The sequence below is a fragment of the Podarcis vaucheri genome (assembly GCF_965113315.1).
Source record: "Podarcis vaucheri genome assembly, chromosome: 4".
In the NCBI taxonomy this organism is placed as follows: Eukaryota; Metazoa; Chordata; class Lepidosauria; order Squamata; family Lacertidae; genus Podarcis; species Podarcis vaucheri.
The window spans coordinates 69,232,665-69,248,158 of NC_138762.1; the positions used below are offsets into that span (position 1 = coordinate 69,232,665).

General features: G+C 40.6%; 1 protein-coding gene and 2 long non-coding RNA genes across 16 annotated transcripts in view; 1 reads left to right on the forward strand and 2 right to left on the reverse strand.

Moving 5' to 3' along the window:
- Positions 1-526: 526 nt before the first annotated feature.
- LOC309531501 lies at positions 527-6,629 on the reverse strand. Of its 2 annotated transcripts, none has more exons than XR_014219338.1 (3): positions 6,421-6,629; positions 1,681-1,846; positions 527-1,135 (listed from the first exon to the last, which is right to left on the reverse strand). It is a non-coding gene; the product is annotated as an uncharacterized lncRNA (long non-coding RNA). The 2 variants fall into 2 exon arrangements; XR_014219339.1 differs by having other exon boundaries at positions 6,038-6,629.
- A 1,067-nt stretch (positions 6,630-7,696) lies between these two features.
- Positions 7,697-15,437, forward strand: LOC309531500. Its single transcript, XR_014219337.1, has 2 exons — positions 7,697-7,952; positions 15,238-15,437. It is a non-coding gene; the product is annotated as an uncharacterized lncRNA (long non-coding RNA).
- The window catches only part of GLRA2 (glycine receptor alpha 2), a 123,211-nt gene continuing 117,523 nt past the window's right edge, over positions 9,807-15,494 (reverse strand). For 3 of the 13 annotated variants that reach the window (XM_082221069.1, XM_082221064.1, XM_082221063.1), the window contains exon 10: positions 9,812-11,303. In XM_082221069.1, the coding sequence (XP_082077195.1) occupies positions 11,016-11,303 (288 nt within the window). In that variant the 3' untranslated portion in view covers positions 9,812-11,015. Of the gene's footprint in view, positions 11,304-15,494 lie in introns of all 13 variants that reach the window. The other 10 variants (XM_082221070.1, XM_082221066.1, XM_082221073.1 and 7 more) reach the window with 8 other exon arrangements.

Below are 15,494 nucleotides of genomic sequence, written 5' to 3' on the forward strand. Positions count from 1 at the left end.
AATGGCACTAATAATTTCTTCTGAGAGAATAACACAATCATCTATTTGTTGCTTTGACACGTTCACACCTGTGCATTAGAAAAGAATAACATGGACAGTGTTCAAAAATAACATTGAAATTGGAGTTGGAAGCGATGAGCATAGGTTCATCGCAAATAGACAAAAACCTTCATGTTCAATACATGAAATATCAGTTAGTTTCCAAGACTTAATTCTTTACAATCTGTATTATATTATTTTTCTTTTGCTCAACACTCAACATCCTCCAGGCCTAACACTATTTTCATTAATATATGTCCATGTTACCCTATTACATGCATTCTTGTGCACATTAGTTGGCTAGAGAACTGCACTGCAAAATTCAAAGACATGCACATCTTGAAGGACATCTGTGTTTTGACTGGCGTATTGTTTCAGGAACTGCAGTTTTGCTAGGTTCAACTTTAAATATGAACTTTGCCAAATTTCTCATCCATCCCTACCTGGTGTTCAGAAGGGACCAATGGGTCCACAATTGCAAAGTGACTCAGGGCTCCTAAAGGCAACTTCTTTATTGAGCATTCACCCTGGTTTACCTGATAAAGTTTAACCTAACTAACAAATGAGAAAGACAACTTAGGAATGCGTATGCGGAGGTGAGCAAATATTTTTTGAAAAAAAGTAAATGTGTTCATTTTATTGATGAATGCATTTTTGATACCCACAGCCAAGTTGCCCATCAATTATGCCAGAGATTTTGCAATGGGGAAGACATTTTGCACCACCACCAACACAGGGCCACTAAACAAGGTTTAAAAGCTATGCTGGAAAAAATACATGAAGCCAGGGTAAATGCATTTTACTTTATCATTTTTATAATTACATGTCTGCTGTGCCCTTGAGAATAACACTGCCCATGTCTGTCTGCTTCCTTGTACATTTTCTTCTTTTCCCCTTGAGCATTGTTTGCTTTACAGATGTTCTTTATTCTGGCCGGTATCTGCTTCTCTGGCACAGCCAAGTGTGGCGCAAACAGCCTCGGCGTCTCTTTCTCTACATTCAAAGAGCCAATTATGTTTTGAAATGTAGTCAGCTACTGCTTCCGAAACATTTCATTGTGACATTTGCCTTGACTGCTGATAAATACCCATGCTGTCTGTAAAAAACAACAACCAAACAAACCAAAAATAGTTTATGGGATGAGCATCGGATTGAATTGAATAACACATACCAATCTCAGAGGGACCACAGTATAACATTTCCCTAATGTTCATCTCCTACATGTTTTTTTTTTTTTTTGGGGGGGGAAACGGACTACAACTCCCATCATCCCTAGCTAGCAGGACCAGTGGGTAGGGATGATGGGAATTGTAGTCTGAAAAAAAAAGCTGGAGACCCAAGTTTGAGAGACACCATGTCAGAGGAATAGAATAAACGTAATGCTAATAATATCTTGAAAGCTGAATGTAGTTGGTAGCACAGAAATAAAACAAGATAAAGAGATAAGTTTAAAAGAACGTTCGTGGTTCTGCAAATCAACACAGAGTGAAAAAACAGCAACAAGTAATCACAGTAGAAAGGGTTTTGGGGAGGCAGCATTTGTGTGTAAACCTGAAAGGCTGCCACCTAGTTAGCAAATACATCTGATTTCTTTCTTTCTTTTTTGCAAGGCGGGGAGGGATATTTAGTAAATAGCCTTACATCTAAGCTGTTCTTTAGTTGTCTTTGTAATCCATTACAGTGTATTAGCCAATCTGAATGAGTGTAATTGTTCCCAAGGGAGCACTTCTTGGGCTTTTTCTATAAGGAGATCAGAGGTAAATGAAGTGGATTGTTCCGAGATTCAATCCCAGGAGATGATTCAAACCTAAGAAGAAGATGCAATGTTTTCAGAGACATCAGCCAGGTAGGTCAGGAAGAGGAGAGTGAAGGGCAGTTATTAGTTAATGTTGCCAACGTTTCCCAGAAACCCCTGGTTTTTCATGATAGGTTAGAGCATTGATGCTGGATTAAAAAAAATACCATTATTATTTTGCTCCTTTGCTTAAAGGGAGACGATGTAGCCACCGGTCCAGACTGTCACTATTTTGTATGTGGGGTTTAACCACATACTGGCAAAGTCAGGTTGGACAATTAAAGTGTGTTTGGAACTCTTGTGAAAGCAGATTTCATAAACCAGCTTTATAAAAAAATGCAGGGGAAAGTGTGGGACAATGATTGTGTCACACGACACTGTATAACTTCACTGCAAACAAATCAGAATGAATGCTTGATAACCAGTGGGTGCTGTACAGTATAACCTCCTAAAACACTTGGTCCTGGCATTTGGGAGACAGCTGGAGACTATGGAATAAGGGTGTCCAGTCCTAACAGCTCTCTGCACTCCTAACAAACTACACTTTTCTTGATTATTTGCAGAAAGCCATGACTGGTTAAAGCAGAGGAACACTGCTTTAAATGTGTAGTGCAGGTGAGGCCTCTCTACTTAACTGGCTGAAGATACTCCCCACCCCCATTTTGCATATACCATCATTCTAATCAGTAATAATAATGATAATTTTACAGTGGTACCTCGGGTTAAGAACTTAATTCGTTCCGGAGGTCCGTTCTTAACCTGAAGCACCACTTTAGCTAATGGGGCCTCCCGCTGCCGCCACGCTGCTGGAGCACGATTTCTGTTCTCATCCTGAAGGAAAGTTCTTAACCTGAGGTAATATTTTTGGGTTAGCGGAGTCTGTAACCTGAAGCGTATGTAACCTGAAGCATATGTAACCTGAGGTACCACTGTATTATCTATACCCTGCTCATCTGACTAGGCTTGCCCAACCACTCTGGGCAGCTTCCAGCAGAATATAAAAATGTAACAAAATGTCAAACGTTAAAAACTTTCTGATACAGGGCTGCCTTTAGAAGTCTTCTAAAAGTTGTGTAGTTCTTATTCTCCTTGACATCTGATGGGAGGGTGTTCAACAAGGCCAAAAACCATCTAGAAAAATTGAACTAAAAGCCAAGACGGAAGGGCAGGGGTGAGGAAGAGCCAAACTTCCAGTTCACCGCTAATATAATGAGGACAAGCCACATGATGCAATTGTGTTGGCAGACACGAAATGAACTGTGACAAAATTGATTGAGGAGATATTACAGGGGCCAACTATAAATCTGAAATTCATCAAGGGATCTTAAAAAATGTCAAGGCTGAAACTGTGGCAGGATTAATAATTTTGGCACTAAAATGAGGCAGCAAAATGTGACATTTAAATATTAATGTTGCTTCCTGATGAAGCTGGTAATCAGGCAGGGATATGCCACAAAATATTTAGGAATCTCTTGGGTTCAACATATAAGCAGAGGGACAGTTTTTCCAGTCTGTTCCTTGTAGCAGGAAGCAAATCATTTGACAAGAAATGTTATGCTCTGTTCCATAGATGTAAATCCCATTAGTTTCGACATATGTTATGTGCATATATCTGAACGTGGGATCACAGCCTATGCTCCTGATTATTACGGAGGGAATCTGGCTCTGCTGTTTGCAGCAGCAGCCTTGAACAATCGTGTGGGTTTATCTGCTCCTCATGGGGACGGTGTGTTAATTCTGCTTACATAAGGGTTAATTTGATTAGGAGAAGGATTTAGTGATGCAAGAGCCGTCTTTTCTTATTTTTCTCCCACGAGAAAGAGACTGCGCAACTCCTGCTTGCGACGTTAAAAGCACAGTGATTTCACCCTCTGCATTCTTAACCACACAGTGGCAGCCTTCTCCATTCAGGATTCCTGTGCCTGGCACAGTACCTGTTTAGCAAGTCTCAGATTGTGGCACAACAGCTTTCAAAAAATAAAAAGGTCGCTGATTCAAGCCCTTGCTCAACACTTTCCTTTTGATCCTAAGCCGCCTTAAGGCAGCATTTTGCCAGAGAGATTCAAGGATATACAGGCAATGTAAGTTTGTGCAATTAAGGGAGATTAAAGTGCTCTGTCAACGGTCTGGTGCAACAAACCCCTACCCCCTTCTAAAATAAGAACTGGGCTCTTTTGATGCTGCTATATGGGGAAATGAACCGAAAAGTGTGGGTTGAATATTATGAATATTATAATAGCGAATATTAATGGGAAGATGTACAACTACCAAGATGGTTGGACAGTCTTCTTGAAGCTACAAACATGAGTCTGACCAAACTGCGGGAGGCAGTGGAAGACAGAAGTGCCTGGCGTGCTCTGGTCCATGGGGTCATGAAAAGTCGGACACGACTAAACAACAACACAACTACCAAACAAGCAAATCAGACATAGTCTAACCTCCGCATGAGCTTTGTGGAAGTAAATCAGGATGAAGCCTCAATAAAAAAAAAGTTGTTTGGGAGGAGCCCATAGACTGGACATGGCATCCTCTCTCTTTTTCTTTCCCTTGAGACGTCTTCATCTTTGGTAATCAGATTCTCTCACTCATATTACATTAGCCAAAAGTTTCTTCCATTTGATCAAATGCTAGAAAGTTCCAGTAATGCTTGCCATTGCTGTGTAAAGGTCATTGTGCTTAACAGTCTTTACTGGAATGGCATTTTTTAAAAAAGACATCCATTATTCTAAAATGTTTTAGCTCAGTTGGGGGGGGGGTGAGAAAAAGGATATGGATTTCTTTCCTGACTATTCTGTTTCATTTGCTGCTTGAGCTTTTGGTTTATTTGCATTTTATTTGCTTTGGCTATCACTATTCAGTAGCTTGCTTGACCTTGCGTATCAAAGACAGAGGTAGGATGGGGTAAAGGAGAAACACGCTGCCCTCTCACATGCTAGAATACTAATCTGGAGTTGGGATGAAGGGGGATTTAAAGGCAAACTTAGAAAATTGCACTTTCTGAAACAATACGTGAACCAAAACGCAGCAATTGTTCAAAATTCACACTTTTCTGAATTTTGCAATGCAAAATTCTCCAGCCAAGTAGTGGTTTGTTTGTTTTTTGCAGATATTAGGGGTAAGTGTGGAAATTAATGAATATATTAGAAGAGTTTGGATTTGATATCCCGCTTTATCTCTACCCTAAGGAGTCTCAAAGCGGCTAACATTCTCCTTTCCCTTCCTCCCCCACAACAAACACTCTGTGAGGTGAGTGGGGCTGAGAGACTTCAGAGAAGTGTGACTGGCCCAATGTCACCCAGCAGCTGCATGTGGAGGAGTGGAGACGCGAACCAGGTTCCCCAGATTACGTGACGACCGCTCTTAACCACTACACCACACTTGAATATATTAGTGAAAATAACATACAAAATGCATTCTATTAGGGACAATTCCTTGCAAAAATGTATATATTTTGGGAGTGGGCCCTGGCCTGGGAGGGTGGGGCCCTGATGGACTTCAGATACAAAAGCTGAGGTTGCTGAAGAGGCCAGAGACAAATTTGGCTCTCTTTTAGCGCAGATGCAGGTCATCAAGCCTGAGCCTCCGCATCTACCACCCGCTATGGCATAACTGACAGCAACAGCAGCAAATATGTTCTGTGTTTAAGATAATACAAAAATGTGTTTATTAAGGGAAACCCACACTAAAATGCTGATAAATTTCCATAAGGAATATCTATCTATCTATCTATCTATCTATCTATCTATCTATCTATCTATCTATCTATCAGAAATGAGGATAACTGATTTTAACATGGGTGAAAATGAGAAGCTGAGAGAACCAAAAATGGACAGATTTGTTCACCCTTATTTGGAGCATCACATAAAAAGGGGGGGGGAGAGAAGAGTCTAATAAATGAATAAGGTTCAGATAGATTCATGAGTGGGAATCCTGGGAAGTGCTGTTTGCTAAAGGCGCTGAGAGTTGTCAGGAGACCCTTATTCCCCTCACAGAGTTACAATTCCCAGAATTCCCTGGGAAGAGGGATTGACTGTTAACGCACTTTGAGGATTGTAACTAATAACACAAAGACTTCCCCCAATAAATGTCAACATTCCACAAATTAAAATTATCAAAATATTATGCCTTATTGTCTTATCTTATATTTTCTATATAGTGTATCAACATTTTGCCTCTCAGATTTGGGAGACTGTTATCACTTACCATGACTGAATGTTTTCCTGAAGTATTTTTTTTTTGTCTTGAACCACAAGTTTCATCGGTCTGCTTGTGCAGCTGTAGTCCTGTTTATTCCAAACATCCAGTGTTTGTTTCATTACTGAAGTTCTGTCTTTATCATCTGTGCGCCACAACCAGTCCTCCCTTCCCTCTCCATCGTTTGCCAGATGACACCCCTGTAAACCAGCGTTCCAGATCCTGCTTCTCAGGGTCATTTTCCCTGCTCATATAGTGCACATAACTCTACCTTTCCCCCCCTAAAGGAAAAGAACCTGGTAGACTCAAGACTGCCCAGAGCTGTCCCTATAGGTACACATTGTAATTATCACATGCAGACTGATTCCAGTGGCCTTCACATAATGGATTACCTGTTGCAAGACCATCGCTCTGTATTTGTCTCTTCCAGCTGAAAGGCCTTTAACACAACGCCATCCATTACTATTGATACATGCAGCGGCTTCTATACAATCCCCGCCTGACTTTATAAATGATGGGGGAGAGCTCCAACTCTGCTGAACTGCTGTCATCAAACATACAGCCAAGCAGCCCTGTCAAAAGCATTGTCAGCATAAATGAGCAAGGCTACAGATGGATTGCTAAAGAGCTCGGCTTGGTTGCATTAAGGGAAAGGTGTTGGAGGTGTGATCTGCCTCAAGGCTTGCCTTCACAAACTTGACCTGCTTTCGTGATGAAGGGTAGGGACAATCTCCCTGAAATTGAATCATGTTGCAAAAGCTGTGGCAGGGATCTTGTGCCTCTTGTGTGCAGGAGGAAAATAGGCTTAAAGAAACCACCTCACCTTTCCGCAGCATTTTGATCTAAGTGAATGAAATCACATGCCACGAATCAAGTCCATGAATACCATTTCCAAATTTCACAGGGAAATGACTTTTTAACATAACCCCCATTGTCAGTGTTTACATTGGAACATTTTATTTTTTTGGAATGATGCGATAAAGACATTTTAAGTCCTGTCCAAAGCAAGAGGTCATCAGCATTCAATGCCATGTGTCGTGACTAATCTTTAGATTCCCAAAAGGGTCTAGCAGAGGCACTACAGTTATAGAAGCAGGCTTGTGTTCCCAGGATCACTGAATACTGGTTTATTTTTGCTTTATTTTGTCGAAACCATATCTATTTTGATTAAAAAAGGGAAATAAATATTTATTTACTATGAATGTCAACAAGTCAGGCAGAATTTTTGGAGAGAGGAAATTGGATTATTCAGCTCTATCCTTTTCCTATCAGATTTAATAAATTAAGGAGATACCTATGAGACAGATCATGAAATCTCATTCCTCTTTGATTCCATCTCTGTATTCCTTAGAATACAGAGCATTAGCATAGATGCTTCAATATCTGCTTCAATTTGGTTGCTGTTTTCTGGTAATAGGTTGAGTCTTCACTCCGGACGCTTTCTCTGAGAGACCTTGATTGATAGCTGCTGATAGCAGGACATTCACTTTGCTGTTCACATTTGAGTTTTCTGTGAGAGTACACTGCTGCTGACTGAGTAGCCATTGGTTTGTGAGGTTGTTTTTCCCCCTCCTTCCTTCTTAAGGTCAGTTCTGTCAGGTGTACTTGTACTGTTTTGTTGCCTCCAAGGAGCTGACTTCCCCTTAACATTTCCCTTTTCAGCTAATAACAAGACTCTGGGCAAATGTAAAGCATAGCTGGCATTTTCCAGAGTGAACAACTCCTGCCCTGTTGAATTTCTGCCTCTTCTGAAGCCCTGAATAGCACAAGTTCTGCCAGAGAAAGGAAGGGGAAGGGCTGCAGCCCAGTTACAGAGCACTTCCTCCTAAAACAAAAATTGTTTGAGAGAAAACAAAGGCTCGACATCTGTTGCCAGAGTCCATCTCCCATCAGCCCAAGGAATCACGACAAATGGTCAGGAATGGTAGGTTTTATCATCCGACAACATTGTTTGCTACTTTGGGGATCATAGGCACCTTGTCCTGAATTCTTCCAGTATGTTCTGCCTCCTGAGTCAATGTTTTTCACCTGTTTCCCATTAGTGGACCTTGGGATTATAGTAACAAAAGAAGAAGATATAAATAAAGTAGATTGCACAAGCCTAGCATGTGCCAACACTTGAAGCAGAGGGCAGCTGTTGCCCATTGTCATTTCTGCCATTGCTATTCACTTCCACAATCCCTTCTGGGCCAAACAATGGAGAACAGCAGCGGAACTCAGATGCTCTCAGTGGTGGGATCTTTTCTGTGAGGTGGCACCTTGGCAGGTGCTCAGCCATTTTGACCTCTGGTGCTAGTTTCAGGCATTCTCTACACCTTTTGGGGGAAAGAACCACATGGCACTACATAATTCTTGCTCAATCTCCATGTTCTCTTTGGAGACAGACATCACCCAGCTACAAAAGAATGGTTAACGTGGTTCTGTTAAAGCGATTTGATAAATAGATGCATTAACTAAAAATTAACTATTAATTGACCAAGTGGGGGGAAAAATGCTTAAGATTAATGAAGGAATTTCATTTGAAATGAAAGCATTGTTGTGATTTGGCTGATAATTAATTTCATTTCTTGTAACAGATGGCAATGGTAGCTTATAATATAAGAGCACGGAATCAAGATGTTAATAAATATTGAACAAAAAGTGCAAGTTATACCAAAGAGAATCATTGCTGATCCTCGCTTTGTAATAATGGAGGATCTTTCAGGAAATAAAAGATTTTAAACAGCTATAATTCTAATTCGTTGTGAATCTTCTCTGGCAATTTTATCAGTATAAAACCCATGTATACGCACTTACCTGGGATTCCCAGAGACTTGGGTAGCTTCCAGACACACCCTCCTTATTAAGCATTTATTCTGACATGTTTGCAGAAAGTTTATGTGGAAGTAATAGGATGTCTGCTGCTTATTGAGCATTCGTTCTCATTTGTTTGCAGGGAAATTATGGTACATGATGTTCCATCAAGCAAATGTTACAACATAATTTCCAGTGCATATCCCTGTCACCTTCCTTACAGCAAAGAGCTGGATTTTTTTAAAAAATTGGTTTGTTGCAAGAGCAACAAATCCACTTTAATTCTGCAACCTTAATTTGTTGGTGTGTGATTTAATCATCCCTCAAAATTGCAACAGCCTAGAAGTGGCCTTACTCCCTCTGCCCCAAGGTAGCTTTCAAATGATCACTAAATTGCAGGAGCAATTCAGTCACATACTCGGAAATGTAGATTTGCCTAATTTAAATGGATTTAATAAACTTTGGCAGTATTGTGCAACAAATGTAATTCAAAAAGCAAACAAAAAAAATTTTTCAGCAAGGAAAGTGATGGTAAAATGCCGTAGAAAGTGTGGGATAGCAACTGATTTGCTGGGAACCATATAACTTCTCTGCAAACAAATAAAGATGAATGTTCAGTAAACAGTGGACAGCATAGAGTGCCTTCATAAACTCTGTGCAAACAAGTCAGAATTACTTCTCAATAAAATAGGTCACCTGGAAGCAACCATAATAGTTCAGTTTGTGGGTTGGGTTTTTCCTTGCAATAAGAACTAGCAGCAATAAAAGGAAAATATGCCCTCCCAATCAATAATACATTTTTATTTTTTTGCAGTAAACCTTTTTGCAGAAAATGGGAAATAGTAATGCTTTTTAAAATAATAATAATAATAATAATAATACATTTTATCTATACCCCACCCTCCCCAGCCAAGACCGGGGTCAGGGCAGCTAACAACCGATAATAAAAACAAGTTGATTGAAATGCAACTTAAAAAACAAGGTTAAAATAAAAAAAATCTTCCAGGTTTCACTCCTGCTACCCATGTAAGCAAAAATACCTCATTTTTTTTGTTTGGTTTTCGTTTACTTTTTATTTCTACTTTAGAACACATAGCAAGGATTTGGACCACATAGCTCTGGCACCAAAAAGTTAACAGGTTATGAAAATCACAGTACACTTTTTAAAATTCTTCAGATAAGTCAATGATATTTAAAATGATAGCCACTTTTTTCTTTCTTTTTTTTATAGTAAAGATATAAATTAGAGGTCTGTAAACGAGTCGTGTTTACCTACAGAGCTATCAACTCGCAGCTACAATGAGAGCAGCAATAGAAAGTCAATGCTAAACTGAGCTAGGTCAGGAAACAAGTTCTTAATCAACAGTGCGATACAGGGAAATACGATAGGTCAAATTACAGTTTTGGCACCTTATGCTGAATGTCATCAATAATAAAAAATATAGTAATAACCAGGCAAAAATGAAATGAAATGAAATTAAGTGCACTGTCTTGGAACCAAGATAAAACCAGCCATTTCTCAGGTTGTTTCTACAAGTGGACACTATGAAATTAACCACATCCTACACAAGTTGGACCTCAAAAACTACAGTTCTAGGAAAGCAGGAATATTAAAATGCACACCCACAAGGATATTAAAGTATAAATCGTCCCCCTTGACACCCCCCATGCCCTGTTAGTAGAAATAATTTACAATCCACAAAGGGACTTCTGGGCAAATCATTAACTACAGACATTAATGGAATGTAGCTTAGACTTGTTTCATATAGAAAGGCAGCGTTACCCTGAAAAAAGTTTGGTCCTCTTTAAACTCATTGCAGTGCAGCCATTACAGACAGTCCCATGGTAGATGCTTTAAAGTATTTCTTAAATACAGCTTAGAGACACTGGGGGGGGGGTTGGAGAGAGGGAAAATGGCCCCATTTAGGTTTGCTTGATCTTGGCAAGAGTCTGGAAGAACCACGTAGCAAGAGGAGGAAATCAGGGCAAATCCTCGTTTGGTGATCCCACAGTATCTCATTTTGTGCAATTGTTATCGAAACTTTCCTTTCTGTTTTTCTTCCTCTTCTAACCCCGCCCTTCATTTAGTACCACAGAAAACAAAACCCTCAGTCAATGACAGGAAAGACATTTCACTCTTTATTTACAAGAGAGTCACTTTGGCTAGAAGGTCCCAGGTCAGACAGAAACGTTTCTAATCTTTGTGTATATCCTCGTGGCGTATAATTTTGTAGGTAATCCAGTAAAATATATTGAAGATGAGAAAGGCCAGCGGGAACGCTGCTCGGGATATGGTGTCGATCCTTTTGGCACGGTCCACAAACCTCTTTTTGATGGAATCGGAATCCTTTGGCGGAGGGGGCGGGGGCAGGGGTGGGTTGGGAGGCGTGGCTTTGATGGCAGCGCCATCTTTCACCTGGAGGCAGTGACCCATCCCATAGCCGCCGAAGTTAAACCGGCTGTCGCGAGCACCATCTTCTTCCTGGAGGGTGAGCAATGGAAGGGAAAGGCGGTTAATCGTCTATGCAAATCTCATTTAAGTTTTCGCCCTTAGCTGTTGAGCAAAAGCTCTTCATAACGTCGCTTTCCAAATGGGCAGTGCCACAATATTTCCGACAAAAGAACACTTGGATATCCTCTAATTCTATTTCCCCAATGGAGTGGTGGACAGATGTCATGACCAGGCCATAGGATATGGCCTTGTCCCATTTTGTTCAGTACTGGCAGTGAACATACCCTTCAGCAAGTCCAGGCCAAAAACTGATGCACGTCTTCTGAGCTGTGTTCTCAGACAAGTCATGTGGCCCGTGTGAAAGTACGGAGGCCCAAAACACATGTCTTTGGGCCCTGTGCTCTCACATGTTTTTGAGTGCCATGCTTTTGTGTGAAAGCTCAGGGCCCCCAAACAGGATGTCCCAATTTAATTAGGGCAGTTGAACGGTATCCATGAAAAGCACTGGGAGACCTTGGGCCAGTCACTATCTACCAGCCCAACGTACCTCACATGGTTGCTGTGAAAATGAGATAACTCCCCTTGTGTGACATGTTAAGCTTCTCGAGGATGGATTATGAGTAGCAGTTTTAGTATAATGCAAAACAATACTGGCCTCCTCAAAACAATCCTAAGAACTGTTATTCTGTAAAGGGTGCTGAGAAACTTGCTTTTAGAGGTTTCTATCTCTTTCCCAACAACAGCCCCTTTGCAACGTCCTGTACTGACAAAATATGAAGCTGGTTTTCATTTCTGTTGCAGATCTGATCTGACATTTAGACATCCCAACACAACTCTTTCATACATGTACCGTAATTTGCCTGACTAAACGTTGCTTGGATAGCTTGGGTGGTATTCAACTAAGTTTCACTCAGTGTGGACTCGTTGAAATTAATGAACACAACTACGTTAGAGCCTGTCATTTCAGTGGGTCTACTCTGAGTAATACCATCCCTTTAGTAGTTCCACATACCGGTAAGTCTTCTGCATGCTTCTGTGTAAGTCTTCTATGAGTGTAAGGGCTCAGCACCCCAAAGAAAATAAAATTATTGTTCTTTGGATGGATTTTTTTCCCCTTCCGAAAAGGTAGCTATTTGATTTATCTTCCACACCAAGGGAAACATGCCCTGGTAAATTTGCAATGAACTGAGTTCCTTTTAAAACCTTTAATAGCACTTGCATAAGCATAGAGCGAAGCTGCGTTCCCAGGACGCTTTTCCTGTTCCTTAGCGCTGCACGCAGAAGCAATGCAAATCCAGGTCAGAAGGTTAATTAAAGGAGAACAGGTTCTCAGCAGCCACTGTTTTGTGTTTTAAATTTATTTGGAAACTCTCAAATATGCTAATAGCTTATTATAGGAGACGTTCATCTGGCTTGTCCAGATTTCCCCCAAAATAATGAGCTTCTACTTTACACATGCCAGCCTGGAGTTCCTGATGAAGGAGGCGACAGCAATTTAGAGAGACTTCCTTATGTGTGAGTCGCTCCCTCACACACCCTCACAGCACCTCCTCACACTCTCTTGGGGAAACTACTGACTAATTCCTGTTGCTTGCCCTTTGCTTAGCACTGCAAGCTCTGGAAAGTGACCTTAATCTGACAGTTAAGGATAAATAACTTGCCTTGTTTATTTTTTTTACTGGTGAGAGATCGGATGGTCATTGCTAAACAATGGTAGTCATGTATAATAATGCTACATGGTACATGGTACACAATAATGGTAGTCATGGTTCAATAATGTCTGGGTTACAGTCCTGTCCAAATGTCTTACACAACACAGACGGGTGATGAGAGGCGAAGCGAATAAAGATTGGCTAGGAAGTGCGGTTTTAAATGTTTCCCTTTATTAATTAGGACTCAAGATTCTCAGGCCCTCCCAAGACCCGTGCTTCCCTATGTAGGGGCTATACTGACCCATAATAATCATACAAATCTAGGAACAACTCTTTTATTATAATTCGATCACTTGCTGCGATCTAGTCTGACTTTGTATCAGGAATTCTATCATTTTTGTCTCTGGGTGGATTCTGCTATGTATGTATACTCAAGGTTGCTCTATTTTATTTTTTGGAAATCAAGAAAAAAATATTTTAAAGAGAAGAAACCTTCAAAACCCTTCCAGGGCCATAGGGTTGTTATGCTAATGTAATAGTTTTCTCCTACTGCCCCCCCCCCCATTCTGAGAATGGAAGTTTTGGCAAGGATATTGAGAATTATGTTACAGGTTCATATCCATCTCAAAGAAATTCAGTTGCCAGGAGAGGAAAATGCTGCTTCACCAGCTGCCGTACCCATTATACAGAACGAGGTGCAAGACTGACATGCAGGGATGGGTACATCTGTGACTTATGCTTTTTATCCATTTCTAATTTTTCCAATCTTCAGTTCTGCACATTTCCACACACGCTTGTGAAATTTTAAAACAACCCTCATGGAAATTCATCAGCAACTTGGTGCAAATTTCTCCTGATACATATTTGAATGCAATTTTGCCCAATAATTTTCTGTAACATAATGCATTTTTTTGTATATTAGTTTCACTAATGTATACATTTTTAGGCATACTTGATCCTAGCACTCACATTTTTGTACATGTTACTTGGCTGGTGAATTGCATTGCAAAGTTCTGGAAATTTGAAAGATTGCTGTTTTTGCTTCCTGGAATGTTTCAGAAAACATGAATTAGGTAGGTTTGCCTTTAACAGAAACCAAATTGATTTTCTCCTCCACCCCTACTGACATGGGAGCATTCTAGACTATACCACCTCAGTAGAGGGGTTATTCTTTTTGAATCCTTGTTCACATTAAAAAAAGAAAAAAAATCACTGTGGGTCTATGCTAAGCCTTTCTAAATAAAAATACTGACCGCAATGTGGCAAAGTAGTTACATCAGGGAGAGAAGTTTAGCATGTTTCCCCCTCTCCCCCAACCAAAGGCATTCAAAAACATGACACCCACCCACACTCACCTGCAGTCTGAAGTGGTACAGCCCAGAATTCTACCACATCACTCTACCCACCACCTCATTCTGAATATGCAGATTGGCTCTTTAGCATAGATATGCCCTGAGGAGATGCTAAAAGAGGAGTGTGGGAGGAAAGTTCTGAGCTTTAAAAATGGCTTGTCAAGCAGATGAAGGATCTGTTGGGAGGAGACTCAGAAGCCACATCGTTCATGGAGGGCTTGCTATGCAGCCTTTCGGATCATGACCTATGACTGTGCCAGCTCCCTTTCCTCTACCAATCCCGGCTTTCTTTTTTTAAAAAATAAATGATATGCATGTAGGGGTTTAAGAGATGTTGAGAGATGCTTCTTTTTCACAGGGAGTCAGAAATTTGTGAACAGGCAACTCAAGATATTTTATTTGAGCAGCATGTGAACAAGCAATTGTATGCACATTAAAAACATATTATTTTGCTGGGGTACACAGATTTAAAGACAATATAATGGGAGTGGATGGGGAAACCCATCCAAATGGGTGGGGTATTATGATTATAATTATGATTATTATTTAGAGCAAATATAAATTTTGTGGCTAGTCCACTGTCCTTCAAGAGCACATACATGATAAAAAATAGGTCCTTGGGAAAAGGCCATTTCTTGCCTCCCTGCTGGCACTTGGCTAGGAAGTCCCTGAAAGCCTCCAAAATGGTATGTCTTGTCCTAATTATCCAAAATATGATGGGGAGGGGAAATAATGAATCCTTGCCCAGTAAGAATAGTGCAAACAAGTCCAGTGCCAACAATTCCTGCCCCCCTCCCCGCAATCCCATCTGCCCTAAATATTAAACTCTATGCCAGTTTTAAATGAGCAGCTGTGGTAACACATGTTCAAGAGATAAGTGAGACTTGCTTTAGCTTTGAGACTTATCTCCAGCAAACTCCTAACATGTGTTTTCCTCCCAATTACCAACACATCTTGCAGGAAGACGGCTCATCAATGCAATTGATCGCTGCTGCCTCAAGTCTGCAGATCACCTCCCGCTAATTTAAATGAGGGTATTTCAAGCACTTTGGAAGATAGTGCTGTGTGGGTGTCCTTCCTATTGCTAAATTGATATCTGCGTCTGGGAAATGCAGGCTTCAAGTAGGCAAAGATATACTGAAATAAATGTACGGAAAACACTTCAACGGTTATGTACAGACGGAGCACTGTTTCAGTTCAACTCATTTCAGTAGCTT